This window comes from Austrofundulus limnaeus, unplaced genomic scaffold, assembly GCF_001266775.1.
Source record: "Austrofundulus limnaeus strain Quisiro unplaced genomic scaffold, Austrofundulus_limnaeus-1.0 Scaffold345, whole genome shotgun sequence".
Classification (NCBI taxonomy): Eukaryota; Metazoa; Chordata; class Actinopteri; order Cyprinodontiformes; family Rivulidae; genus Austrofundulus; species Austrofundulus limnaeus.
In genome coordinates, this window is record NW_013952747.1 from 468,070 (window position 1) to 482,528 (window position 14,459).

The following is a 14,459-nucleotide window of genomic DNA, read 5'->3' on the forward strand; positions in this document are numbered from 1 at the left end:
ACCAAGTACTTATTTTCCACCATTATTTGCAAAAAAATTCTTTAAAAGTCAGACAAAATGATTTTCTCAATTTTTTTTTCACATTTTGTCTCTAATAGTTGAGATCTACCTATGATGTCAATTAAAGGCCTCTCTCATCTTTTTAAGTGGGAGAACTTGCACAATTGGTGACTGACTAAATACTTATTTTCCACCATTATTTGCAAAAAAATTCTTTAAAAGTCAGACAAAATGATTTTCTCAATTTTTTTTTCACATTTTGTCTCTAATAGTTGAGATCTACCTATGATGTCAATTACAGGCCTCTCTCATCTTTTTAAGTGGGAGAACTTGCACAATTGGTGACTGACTAAATACTTATTTTCCCCACTGTAAACCTGCAAAAAATGGTCAAAATTGGAAAAAAAAACTATTAAATAATGCATATTTATAAAATGAAATGTTGCAAGTAGTTTGTTTATACATTTTACATAGAAAAATTCAATTCAATTCAAAAATACTTTATTGATCCCAGAGGGAAATTAGGTAAAGTATGATCAGTATGTGCTTATGTACACTTTAAATTTACTTTGCATCAGTTATACATGTAGTGAAGCAGTAAATAATGTGGTTTAGAGCAGGCTGCAGGAAGCCTGATGTCATAGGTGTGTTGGGGGATGGCGGGGGTGCAGCAGTAAAATGTTGCAGTCTATTTTTTTTGCAGTTTGACTTTTTCTCTTCTTTACTTTGTGCTGCAGACAGTGTTTGTATGTAAAGTTCTCTGAGACGTGAACTCTCCCAGGAATCTGATCTTGCACATTCTCTCTAGATTCTTACTGGTGAAAACTGGAGTGTGTAGTCCTCTGCCTTGCATCATCAGACATTTAACCAGCTGCTCTTCACAGCGTTCAGGGACGAGTTGTTCTCCAAACACCAGTTTACATTAAAAAACACCTCTGCTTTGTACTAACAGTTACAAATAAGGTAACTATTGTACTATTTGAGTGATGTTTACAAAAAAATCCATAAAAAGCAATTTTCCTTTTTATTTAAAGAGTTTTACTGTTGATTTTTACAAAAGCCATGTTTCATATGACTTATATCAGCGTGAGTCTGTTTTCTGTTTGCTGCAGCTTTCCCAGAAACACTACATGACTGAAACTCCAAGTGTTGTTACTGTCTACAGTTTGTGGACAGAGCAAACAGGCAAAGCAAAATGCACCACTGTTTTGATTACGTATTGTAGGAAGTCCACAAACGGCATAAATCCCGTCTGTAAACAGAACAAAAGCAGCCTGGCGAAGCTTTTTGCTGGCAGAAATGTCAACTTGCTTAAAAGATTTTGAAAATTAACAAGTTTGTGGTTGTGATAAATGATATGAGCTGTCTTGTCCTCAAATAGATGACCATTATGTAGATAAACAACAGTCATAAATGATCAGTCCATCCATCCATCGTCTTTATCCATTTCTCCCCTCAGGATCACAGGAAGCTTCCTGTAGGGATATTTGTAGTGATATGCTGTTGTCGATGTTATGGACAATATTATCATAAATACCTCGTAATTATTAGCATAACAAAAGGGGCACCACCTGTTTATTACAGGAAATAATTCATTGATTTTAAATCAGTCTTCATTACTGAGTAGTGAATTCTATCATTTTCAAGAACGAAACCCAAGAAATGACGCACAGACAAACGGAATTTCATAATATACCCTATATTAAAATAATTCAGAGATGACAATACAACAGATTATTTGGGCAGACAGAGACAATTATCATCAAACCTTAAGTTCAATAATAAACGTTAAAGTCAGTCACAATAATAAGATAGTATCTTTTCCCTGAGTCACTTTCTACTCTACGCTCACAAAGATTATAAGAAACTTGAAGGTTAATAAAAGGAAGAATTAATCTACGTAAGAGGGCGTAAATTAAAGAAGGTGACCAAGTTATATGGCATAAACAACTTACGCTAATTCCAACTTTTTACATCCACAAAGAGAGCACACTCGCAGATTAAAGGGAGGCTAATGCGTGGCTCACCGAAGCAGACTTCAGACCTCTGGGGTACTTGGCGATGGTTCAAACACACAGCCTTGTCTTACCTCNCTTTAAGAACCACCTTCTGCTTCTGTCCCGCCCATTTCAGTGCGCGGGCTATGATGCAGTTTATTTGGCATCTGAAAATACATTTCCTCAAAGGTATTTTAAATCTGAAAAGAGCTTCACTGAGTGAGAAGTAGTGTTGAGAGCAGCAGACAGTTAAGTTTCACTTTCACTTTGCTCTGTTACTGCAGGTGGGGGTGGGGAGGTGTGCTCGTGATGAGGAAGCTCAGCTTAAAGACACGTCCCAGGGGGCGTTTCTGGTACCAAAAGGCGTTTCTGGTCCCCAACTGTTGTTTTGCTCCTCGGCATGGCTGCCTGAAAACGCTGCAGGATTTCTCAAACATGCATGAATGAGTCAAAGCAAGGCTTTGGGCATGTTTTTTTTATTATGAGAGTATAATATTATAACATGATATAAAACTCAAAAAAATTATTTTACATGATATTGCCCCTTTAAACGAATGAGTCAAAGCAACACTAAGGGTATGTTTTTGATAAGGGAATGACAGTATAACATGATAACATGATATAAAGCTTAAAAAAGTACATTTTGCATAATGCCCCGTGCTAGAAAATAGTTATACCTCTCTTGATACCTGATTATTTAAGTTCATACTGCGTTGACATTTCACTTTGTATCTTTTGATAACTGCTACGATTTGTGATGATCTGGTCTTACAACTGAAAGGCGTCTCCGGTGTCTCATGTCCTTGTTTCTCAGTTAAGCTGCTGTAAAACCTGTCATTCTGTCATTGGTTGTTCAATGCTCCGCCCAGATGAAATAAACATTTCCTGTGGCTATGCTAGTCAGTTTGCAGTGTGCCCAGAGCTCTGATTTTTTTCTGGTCATGCTGCGGCTCGTCTTGCAATTGCAAAACCTTTATTAAATCATTCAACGACCATTCACACAGCGCATCTTCTTTTTATTCACGTTTTTCTGCCTTTTAATAAATATTTCCACAACAGCCCCTTTAAAAGTCTAAAAACTGATCTAATTTGTAAGAGTCCTTTTTCCCATACTTCAAGCTCTACAGTAAGACTGATCACGCCTGGTGGAACTCGATTATTTTTTGACAGAACATTCACATGTGTTCATCACTGACCTGCAAGGGTTAGTGACATCTTGCTGGTGAGAAGTGCCCTGGCAGTGTCTCCTGCACCAAGAGCGTTCCCCACCCGAGCGCATGCTGCAGCTTGAATCCCAAGAGGAAACTATCCAAATGATAGAAGAATCAAACAAATATTCTGCACCTTAACTAAATTACTTTTTATTCTAAATCTAAGATTTTGTCTAAGGGATATCGATGCAAAGCTTTGACAAGTGCTCAGTACAAAATACCATGTAGGTGATGAAAGCCACCATTATTACAGCATGCTGGGCTGCAAGCTCATCCTCACTCATCATTCCTGATTGTTACAAAGAAGAAATTAGAGACAGGCAGCATTCGTCATTGTTTTAATAGTGGCATGGCATTGTACAATGTGTTATGTTAATTAAATCTAATCTGCTGATTACCTGCAAAGAATCCCCCAAACTCATAAATCCACCACTCAAAACAAGTCATTAACGTGCTGGGGATGGCCAGCTTCATGTAGGAGCCCCAGTCCTGCAGTGATTCCACAGACCAGCCTGCAGGGGGAGGAAGACACTCACGTGTGCAGAGTGAATTTTTGTAAAGGAGAAACAGATTGAGACAAAGAACATCAACACCCTCACCTGCCCATGTTGTAACATGGAGCTTCTTCCACCAAATGTAAGCAAACATAAAGGCGCTGATGTAAATCTGAGACAGAGTGTTTGCTGCTGCAGAACCACTGCAAAACATGCCGATACAAGTCAGGATGACATCACTATGTACAAATATTTTATCCAAATTTGAAATCTACACCTACCTGACACCCAGATCCAACCAGTAAAGCAAGATGTAATTTGTAGCAACGTTTGCTAGGTTTGCCAAAGCAGCGGCGTACATCTGTGGGAGGATTATTCCCTGAGAACAGAAAGACAGTGTTCTTGTTTCGAAGTGCAAACAACTCAATTAAAGCAGCAACTAATGTTAGGAGAGAACAGGATGTTAGATCACCTGGTTCTGCAGATAGGAGACCTGGAGATTGTGAAGAAACATGGCCTACATGATAAGATTAAATACAAAATTACTGGAGTTAAAAATGCAGTAAAAGTGAACGTAATACACTCCAAAATCCAACAAATTCAAACAAAAAAGGAGAAAGAAGAAGATGCAACTCACTGGTACTGCAGGAAGGAAGGCTGTAATATACAGCTGGGCTATTCTAAACAGAAAAAAACATACTGATGTTAAGCTTTATTTTTCTTATTTAATTTTACCATTGTTTAACCATAGTTAAACAATAGTTTAAAGGTTTATACTAACATTGTTTTAAAAATATTCAGTGTTTACGTTTCACTGCTCAGAAGCATGTTGGGCTGATTTACATGTATTTGTTATGCAAGAAAGTGGCAAGCGTATTGTGCTGATAAAAGAACTGCAAGGATCAAACTGCTTTAATGTCTCTTTTCAAAGTTAGACTAAAACAATTATAACTCTGTATCTGTTTATGTAAAATGGTCTTAGTTTAAAATTTGGCAAAAAGCCGCCAGAAAACCTGCATTCCATTAGAGTACATGTGTCACACCACATGTACTCTAATGGAATATGCAGTATATATGCAGTACATAAATTACACAGAAAAATAAAACAATAAAAACATTAACAACATCATAAAACAATAGCTAAGAAACAGACAACGCTCTGGAATTGTTGAAAAGCTTTATAAAAAAGGAAATTTTTAAGTTTTCTCTTAAAGGCAAGCACAGAATCAAGTGCACGCATTGAGAGCAGAAGATCATTCCAGAGCCTTTGAGCTGGAAGGAGCGATCAGCTCTAGACTTAAAGTGAGTGAAGGGGACTGTTAAAAGATTCTGATCTGATGACCTCAGCCCTCGAGAGGGTAAATACAGACACAACAAGGCTTTAAGGGAGCCTGACCATGGAGAACTTTAAATGTTAGTTCCAGGATTTTAAACTTAAAACAAAAACCACCACCCTTTTCTACTTAACTCAATATAAAAATAGTTTTCATATCAATGGTAAACTTTACATTTATGATTCTATGAAACAAAATAAATCAATTTAGAAGGTGAAACAAAGTACTTGTCCTGCTCCTGAGACGATGTCGTTCAGTAATTGTGGCCCTCTGAGCATTTTAGTTGGATAGTTCTGTATTTATGTCTCAAAATAATCAGTTTTAAAGCCAGCACTGAGCATAAACTGCATCTCCCATAATGTTGATTATACATGGGAATTCCCTGTTGGAAAGTGGGAGCTCAGAATTCAAGATGGCAGCAACCCATCGCAACTAAACAGTGAGTAAAACGCTCTTATTTTTACTTTTAATAGTATTTCCGTATTATTTGTTTCACATTGAATCAGGTGTACACAGAGTACTTTTTCACTGTTTATAAGAGGATGCGTTAACACACTGTTTCTGTGCAGGAAAAACCATGTAGAGAATTGTGCTGCAGCTGAGAGAATAACAGAGATGCTGAATTTTACATACAAGTTTTGCTGCGTTTTGGTACCTGGCAACCTCGGGGTCTTGGCTCAGACACAACAGGACGGCCTCGGCATTGAGGAGGAGCCCCCAGCAGGGCAGACAGAACAGCATGAGGATGATAATGCCCTTCTGCAGGATCACTCCCACCTGTAACATATTCTTCCCCCCAAATGTCTGCCCAGCACCACACAGACGATGTTAATCATTCAGCAGAGAGCAGTAATGAATAGTAAGGATATGAAGTGGATTAAGGAGAGTCTCAGGAAATATTAACACAGAAAGTTGCGAGTTTTCCAAACCTGAGACACCAAAGTGTCACAAGCCAGGCTCAGACCACATCCTGTTGCTGCTGTGGTAACATTAATGGTCTAAAATGAATTAAAAACATGTTTTTATTAATGTCAAGATGTAATCAATATTTTCACAATTCATGGCAAAATACAGTATATTATTTTACACATTTTATTTCTGTAAAAAAGCACTATATTGGTGTGTTTTTATTAATCGTTAGTATAATGAATTGTCTTATGCTTGCTATTATAAAATCACATTTCTGTTGTTTTCTGACTTTTTATAAACTGTTTTTATTTGGACAACAGATGAAATTTAGCCATTGTGCTGATTCCGAATATCTCAAATGGAGTATTAATTATCATACACTCTCCTTTCAAATAAATAAATGACAGAAAATGAAATAAATGAAAGCTTGGGAGGCACTTACAGCTGAAGCTAACCCGTAGCCGGCCATCACATCATTTCCCAGGCGCCCACAGAACATTGTAACGACGAATGGGAGCAAGAAATGAAGAATTCGGGAGAACAGCTGAGTGACAAACAGGCAGGTGATACAAGCGTGACATGTTACAGTTTTTACATTTGCAATTCATTTGAATGGCTGTCATTTTACACGAGCTACAACCCCGTCGTTTCATGTTGGCAGACTTTACCAGCGGTCCTGTCATCCTCAGGATGTGATAAAGTTCCTCTCTGTGGGTGATGGGGATTCTGTTTCGTATCCATTTGCAGCAGAAAAGCTTGTCGCTGGTGCCGTTCATGTCTGCAGCAGCCGGTGTTAATGCAGGCTTTTCCAGTGAAGTGTCCATCCTGTCTGTCATCTTCTGAGGACAGAATGCCACCAGCGTTGTGTATGACACACATTTCTTGGAAAAAAGTTACTAATTAATTAACTGAAAAGTCAGTTTAACACTTTGTATTTCAGGTTTAATGTAAGCCAAACTAAAACCAAATTGTTTTTGTCTAATCTAAGCATGGTCCTCTTTGAAATACCAGAAATGATATTTAGAATTTGACTAAATGAATTTTACATTGCATTGCCACGAGAGTGATTAAATGGCAAACACAGTTGCTACTGTTAAAAGCATACTAAGCAGATATAACTTGTCCTCGATTTACCTCTGTTGTCACAGATAATGTGTAAACTGAAAGGAGATGTAAAGTCATGAATATTCATGCCAACCTTATGCATTTTAATGGAGACAGCAGTTTCCCTTGAAGGAGGTGAATCATTCCAATGAATCTCCATCACTTTAGGCAGATGTGTTCATTATAATGTTTGGGACTATGAAACATTAACATGTCAGATGGTTCAGACTCCCTCGAGAGACGACTGAAGTTAACCAGTCAGTTCAACATCCAAAATGAGATGCAGTCCTGCGCTGTTATCAGGAAAAGTGGGGAAATATTCCACCTGCCATCTGTTAGTGATTGATAGCATACATCACTGTGTGTATGCCTCCTGCTGCACTGATGGAAAACATATTTTCACACAAGAGTTGAACCCCCTTAAAATATGGACCATAAATCTGTGCATTCGCTCCAATTATAACCTAATGGAAGATTTTCTGCAAAGTTTTGCAGAAGAGGGCTGTCTCACTCTAGACCGTGCAATTATCAACCATTTACTGAATAGCAGTAAAATGATCTGGATTCAAAGTACTTTAAAAGTATTTCCCTTTTACTTCTCCATCTAAGGGTTTACAGATGAGCGTGTGCTTTGGTGTTTGGTGGAGACAGAACAACATTCTGTATAGATTTTAAATGCATAAAAATCACTGGGGCTAAATTATATTCACTATAACTAAAAAATATGTATGAAAATGTTTGATCTTGTTTTGTTTATCTCTCCATAGCAGAAAATTTCCGTGAATTCTTCCAGAAAATGTGTCTTCAGTAACGAGCATGAGCGAAACATGCCATTTCTGTTCATTCTGCATGTTCAAATTAAGGCTTTCAGTCTCAGTTTGAGAGGCGCTGAGCTCCCCTTCAGTGTGACAACACAAAGCCCTCTGGGTTTTATGCTGGCTAAATCAATCCAGCTGCTAGAATAAGATGGCGTGCCAGTGATTTGTATCTGTCACTTATTATTTTCCCTAACACTGCTTTGGCCTCTGTGTGTGTCGAGTCTACTGGATATACAGTATATGATATAAACCACCATCCAGATTAAAAAAGTTTATAGAGACAACTTGATTAAACTAATGGAACAAAAAATCCTGGTCAGAATCATTATGTCTGTTATTTTTGAGTTAAACTCTTTAATTATCAGTTAGCTACAAGCCTGTTTTGTTAAACATGGATCTATCAAAGTTTAATTATACACAGCATGTTTGTGAAAAAAGATAGTTGCACTTAAAATGGAGTATATTTTAGGATTAAAAAGATTGTTGCTGTTTGATTTTGTGCAAAGTAATAAGTAAAAACTCTCTGCAGATGATGTTGTTTCTGCACAGAGGAGCCAGAACAGAAAAGAAATGTTCCGTGTTGGTTTTGTTTCCCAAATCAACACACGATTGAGCCAAATGTTTTCTCTCATTTGCCTAATCCCTGTTTAACTGAAATTACAATGTAAAAAATCAGATGTTACCGTGTTTCAGAATCAGATGCAGGAAATTACAGTATAGTGAAAGTTTTGGATCTGAACACTGCTAAGAAGGCTGCGACTCTGTTAAATGTTCACTTTCAATTTGTTTTTTTTCCCAGAGCTGTAAGTAAAACCCAAGCGGTGTTAATGAGCTACTGAGTTGGCTGACAACTCTACGTCAAACACCTTAAATAAAATATGCTCGTGTTTACCATTTTTAATTAAAATGAGCACTGCATGATTTGAGATATTTGTGAAAATCAAGCTGAATGTTTTGCAGACTTGAGTGCAGAATACGCTGCTTTGCAACAAGCTGAAAATTCTAAACTAAATCGGGACAAATGGCTGCAAACCTAACAGCCTCATGCACAGTTTGACCATTAAGTTAGATGACTTTTGGACTTTGGTTAGAGGTGGCAGATGAAAGATAGGGGCTGTGCTGTATGGAGACACAGCCTGTCACATCTGATGTGGATGTGAGCTGTGATATGCGACTTTTAAACCTGACCTCTACATCCTGGGGGCATTTTAGATAATTGCATTCTCAAATTGAATTTGCAGATTTTCTTTAAAGCAAACTGTGGGTGCAGAAGGTTTCCAGGGTGTTTGTGACAACCCCAAACCTAAATTTAGATGCTGTACAGCAGATTTATATCAAGGGATTTTGTTTCTTGTGTGTCTAACACTGCTGTACTTCACCCTTTGGGTTATCTTTTATAAATTTTGCTATCACATAAAGCATTTCTCTTTAGTTTTAAAGTTAGCAAATACAAAACAATAAATTACAAAAACAAGTCTCTAAAGAAACTGAAAAAGGTATAAACAATCATTGTCTTACCTGTTTTAGATAGAGCTCCGAACAACTTCATTTTATTTTATTTTATTTTTTTTGAACAACTTCATTTTAGCAAAATGGGGTGCACTGTATTTGAAGTCTATAGGTATGTAGAAAAGTTTAATTTAATCTCCCAGTGCTGCATATACTGCATCTTTATATACCGTTTGGATCTTATTTTCCAGTCTGCTCAGTTTTCTTTATTCCCTATAATGTTTTTTGAACAATAAAGTCACATTTGCTGCAGAACTGCTAAACAAGGTCATGGACCTCCAGCTAACCACGTGGTTCTGCAGGTTTATCGTCTTCATTCTCCTCTGGCTTTGGATCGGATTCTGGCTCTAACGTGAGGCTGGACGGACAGGTCTTCTCCTATTGACAACTTTTATTAAATTATAAATAAATAAATAAACAAACAAATAAATAGATAAATACAAGTTTCTGTGCTGCTATACAATCTACTATCAAATTACAAAATTTGCTAAACAGAGTGGGGGGGGGGACCTTAAGTGCTTCATTTGCGTTTAATGAGACAGCATTAAAACGAGTTGCTCTCAGACACACCTCAGAACAGAGGTGAAAGAGGGACTTGTGGAGTTACAGTAAGGAGGAATTCCCAACAAAGCATTGCAGTTCTACTTTATATAGACCCCAATTGAATATTTAAGTGTGAAAAGAAAACCTTTAAAAGCATGATGTGTCTCCTTTAACAGTCAGAGTGGCACCACATCCAGCAGGAAGTGCTGGTTTTCAGCATTTATTGATTAAGAAAAGACGCACACAGGTTGAAAAAAATGAGTTGATTTGTGGTTTAGGAACCACAGATTGGAAAGTCGGTGTAGAAAATGGAACGTTGGATATACTTTTAAGCTTTATTAACAAGCAACTAAATCTTTGTCTGTGAATAGTTCAAAAAAGACAAACTGCTTCAACATTCTGACAGGAGTCGTACAAATGATCCATCGGGTAAACACTTCCTTAGGAAGATTCTTGAACAATATTTTTTATTCATGTGATTTGAAAGACTCAGTTCAGTGAACACAAAAATTATATCCAATAAAACAGGAGATCTGTACAAAATGTATTAATTTACAATAGTGAGGGCATATTTATGTAAACAAAAGAATCACATAATTGTTAATAAATGGCAAATTAACTCAGTTCATGTGAATACTAACAATTCAACAATATTACTATTAGTAAAAAAAAATAAGAAAAAATTGTACAGGTCTTCTGGACGGGTTCTTCTCTAATGAAACGTTTCGTCTCTCCTCCAAGAGACTTCTTCAGTCTGAGAGTTTCAGGCAAAATTCAGGCTTTTAAGCCCTGCCTCCATGTGACTGATACTCACATCACATGGCTATCGTTGACACCTAATTAACACCTATTGTTAACAGGGGGTGGAGTGATACTGGCAATAGCAGCACTGTAGGAGGGGGACAACTGAAAACGGAGGCCTCCGGTGCCCCGGCACAAACAGAGCAATGTTGTATATGCTGTTAAGTGCCAGGAGGACTGCGACCAGTTATACATCGGGGAAACAAAGCAGCCACTGTTCAAAAGAATGTCCCAACACAGACGAGCTACGTCTAATGGCCAGAACTCTGCAGTTTTCACTCATTTACAGGCCAGCGGTCACTCTTTCAGAGATGAGGATGTTCTCATTCTTGATAGAGAGGAACGTTGGTTTGAGAGAGGAGTAAAAGAAGCCATTTTTGTGAAGAAAGACCGTCCATCATTAAACAGAGGTGGAGGCCTCCGTTTTCAGTTGTCCCCCTCCTACAGCGCTGCTATTGCCAGTATCACTCCACCCCCTGTTAACAATAGGTGTTAATTAGGTGTCAATGATAGCCATGTGATGTGAGTATCAGTCACATGGAGGCAGGGCTTAAAAGCCTGAATTTTGCCTGAAACTCTCAGACTGAAGAAGTCTCTTGGAGGAGAGACAAAACGTTTCATTAGAGAAGAACCCGTCCAGAAGACCTATACAATTTTTTTCTTTTTGATTTTTTACCTGGATTACTGAGATGCATCAGGACATTACTATTAGTATAATAACAGTGGATATTAAACCATTTGTGTTTTTCTCAGCTGTTCATTTTACTCTACAATTAAAAATAAAATAATAAAAACAGTATTTCCACCAATAATCTCAACTTAATCTATTTTTACTGGAAAGACATTTAAATTATCATAACAAAACAATACTTTGAATTGTAAGATAAAGAAGAGAAATTATTTGTTATCTTAAAGCAATGTGATGGAAATGCATTTCTAGTCATGTCCTCTCACATAATTTCCCACTAAAGCAGAAAAAGTTTCAGATAAAACCAAGAGGTAACATCACATTAATGCCCCATTTAATTACAGTTACAGCATTTCTTATACAACTGACCACTTCTTTACTAACAATAAATTCAAGTACGGATCAGAATTTTTCTCTTGGCATAGTGGGGTTCTCCATGAATTATTACTCACCACTTGTGTATATAAATGGAATACTCGTCATGAGTTTCACAAACATGACAGTCAATAGCTTTCACTGGACGATACTGAGTAATTTCACATGCACACAACAATTACTGATTAGTCTTATTTGCAGTTCACTCTGCTGTGTTTGAATGCTCCTCTATTAAAGCTGTTTTTTAAAATCACATTTTATATGAAAACAGGGTCTTCTTAATCAGCGTGTGGACACTGGCTGGAATGTTCTTTAGTTTAACAATGTTTCAGTAATAATTAATACGGAATTACAAGGTTTCTCAAGGAAAAACTAGTGTGCTGTAGATTCAGAGGCAAATATTAAATATGTGGACACGGTGCAGTAAAGTGGAGAAAAATGGTTTAAAGATAAAGCTCCCTCCTGGATTGCAAGTTTCATTCAACTGTACAGATTTTCATTTAAAACAAGACACCCTAAGAGCCCACAATCCCTTTTACTTTCATAGCAGGTATAAAAACCTCAACCACATAATCCACCGACACGCTGCTTCATTCTGGTGCTAAAACAAAAAAAAATCCACAGTCTGTTCTGAAAAACCGGCAGTAGTGAGCTGCAGGGAGAAGGCGCACAAATCGTCCTCAACGCATCTTCTGATTTTCCACGCAAACACATTTACTCATCATCGCTGTCCTCTGCATATTTAACACACACATACACACCCACGCAGTCATTTTAGAGTATCTAAAACCTGTCACGATAAACGAACTCTGTCGTAACACATGGTAAAAATCCACACTTTGGCTAAACAAAGTGATTCTGATTCTCCACACAACATCAAATACAGTTTAAGGCTTAAAATCAACAACTCAGACGTTGAAAATATTTCTATTTACAATATTTCTTCATAGAAAAATATGCTCAACTTGCACAGATTTTCCAACATGACAACATAAAACTTGTTCAAGTGCACAAGACTGTTAGATTTCAGCATAAATATGTTGATTTTCAGTGCAGCTGGGATAAATGATGCAACAGCATCTTTGTGTTTATTGTAGAATATCTTACAAGCTATACTGCAACTAAACTGTTTCTAATAAAGATAATTACATTGTAGTATTTATGTGGATTAAACACATCAATTTTTACAACCATCTCACAATTCTGTAAACACTTTTTGGTCAAATACATATTTTTCTTTGCACTAATACCATTTCTTTTTCTTTTTTTCAGTTCACTACAAGAACCAACAAGCAGTGACTGTGCACAATACGGCTGTTTAGTGCAAATGCGAACTCAGGAGCTGTACCACGCATGTCAAGTCCCTCTGACGACTGTAGCCCGATTGAAGTGGCTGTGGAAAGGCCTGTTCTGCCTGACTGGTTGAAGGGGGGAGAGGCAGGAGGTGAAGGGGGAGTAGTGTGCCAACCACAACTCAGAGGAAACATCAAATGGTGGGAGTAAAAGAGAGGCAGAGATCGGGTCCTCAGGCGCTGCGAGGTCCAGGACTCACGATGAGATTAACCCAGAATGTCACAATGCTTCTGGGTCCAGAGGCCCATGCAGGGGCGATGTGTGTTTACATCACGGAGAACTCATGTGGGAGTCAGGCAGCATGAAAACCTTTCAGCACATTTGTCTGAATGAGACCAAAGTGTTGTGAAGCATCTGGTAATTTGTGTTCAGTCTGGAGCAAAGTAACCCCCATCATCCCATTTTTTTCAGGCTCTAGGACGTGTGTGCATAAAAACTATAGGTGTGCACATTTATGACCATAAGCACTTTTGTATGATTTTACATTTGAGCTTGACATAAACATTTTGCAAAAAAAGAAAAAAAAAGCTGTTGCCATCCACTGCAACAGGTTCAGATTCATGGAGACTGATATTATCCACAGAGCAGATCAGGGTAAAAATGTCCTTAGAGGAAGGAAAGCAGGTGAGGGGAGCCAGCAGTCCAATGTACAGCTCAGCGTTAAGCAGACAGATGAGACACTGTGAATAAAAGAAGAAATTTAGTCCAGTTCAACTTTAAAGGAAAGGTAACATCTATACATGGAAATGCTTTTTCCTCAAAACAATATATTTTTCTAATATTAAAAAAACCCTCCTTTTAAAGACGACACCGTTTGTTGAAATGTTTAAAACGTGAAAAACCTAGCAAAACAGTGTAGTACCTATGCCAGGCCTGCAGGTGGTGCTGTAACGCTACAACAAATTTAAACCAGAAACAGGAAACAAGGTGAGGAGCATGTAAGTGTGTGGCACACAATAACAAGACGACAAAATGCTGAATACAAGTGATTTTCTCTCCGATTCTGATATCAAGTACAACTCAGGTTGGTACTGGCCACACTGATCTGATACTTTGTGTAAATACATCCAATGTGTCTTTTAAATAAAAAATAGTGTATTTCAAATCACCACTTCATAAAGATTACAAAACATCTGAAGAATTTAATTAATTTTAAACTTTAAAGTATGTTGAAGTATCACCCTCAATTATAATATAGTCAAGCTAATACAACAGAAGAATGAAACAAAAGACAATCGTACAAAATATAAGAAAATTATGTTTTAAACAATAAAAACAATATGTAAAATAGAAAGGTAATAAAACCATTAAAATATATTATTG

General features: G+C 37.4%; 2 protein-coding genes across 3 annotated transcripts in view; both read right to left on the bottom strand.

Annotated features, from left to right (window-relative positions):
- Positions 1-6,764, bottom strand: part of LOC106527868 (multidrug and toxin extrusion protein 1) — a 9,953-nt gene extending 3,189 nt beyond the window's left edge. Inside the window, exons 1-11 of the mRNA XM_014022882.1 lie at positions 6,614-6,764; positions 6,388-6,489; positions 5,966-6,034; positions 5,692-5,840; positions 4,340-4,382; positions 4,175-4,219; positions 3,984-4,081; positions 3,808-3,905; positions 3,607-3,720; positions 3,430-3,497; positions 3,194-3,302 (exon numbers count right to left, since the gene is read on the bottom strand). Coding sequence (XP_013878336.1) covers positions 3,194-3,302; positions 3,430-3,497; positions 3,607-3,720; positions 3,808-3,905; positions 3,984-4,081; positions 4,175-4,219; positions 4,340-4,382; positions 5,692-5,840; positions 5,966-6,034; positions 6,388-6,489; positions 6,614-6,721 — 1,003 coding nt within the window. The 5' untranslated portion in view covers positions 6,722-6,764. The remainder of the gene's footprint in view (positions 1-3,193; positions 3,303-3,429; positions 3,498-3,606; positions 3,721-3,807; positions 3,906-3,983; positions 4,082-4,174; positions 4,220-4,339; positions 4,383-5,691; positions 5,841-5,965; positions 6,035-6,387; positions 6,490-6,613) is intronic.
- A 5,213-nt stretch (positions 6,765-11,977) lies between these two features.
- Positions 11,978-14,459, bottom strand: part of LOC106527864 (membrane-associated phosphatidylinositol transfer protein 3) — an 88,817-nt gene continuing 86,335 nt past the window's right edge. For both annotated transcript variants that reach the window (XM_014022877.1, XM_014022876.1), the window contains exon 20: positions 11,978-13,816. The gene's annotated coding sequence lies outside the window, so the exon portion shown is untranslated. The remainder of the gene's footprint in view (positions 13,817-14,459) is intronic.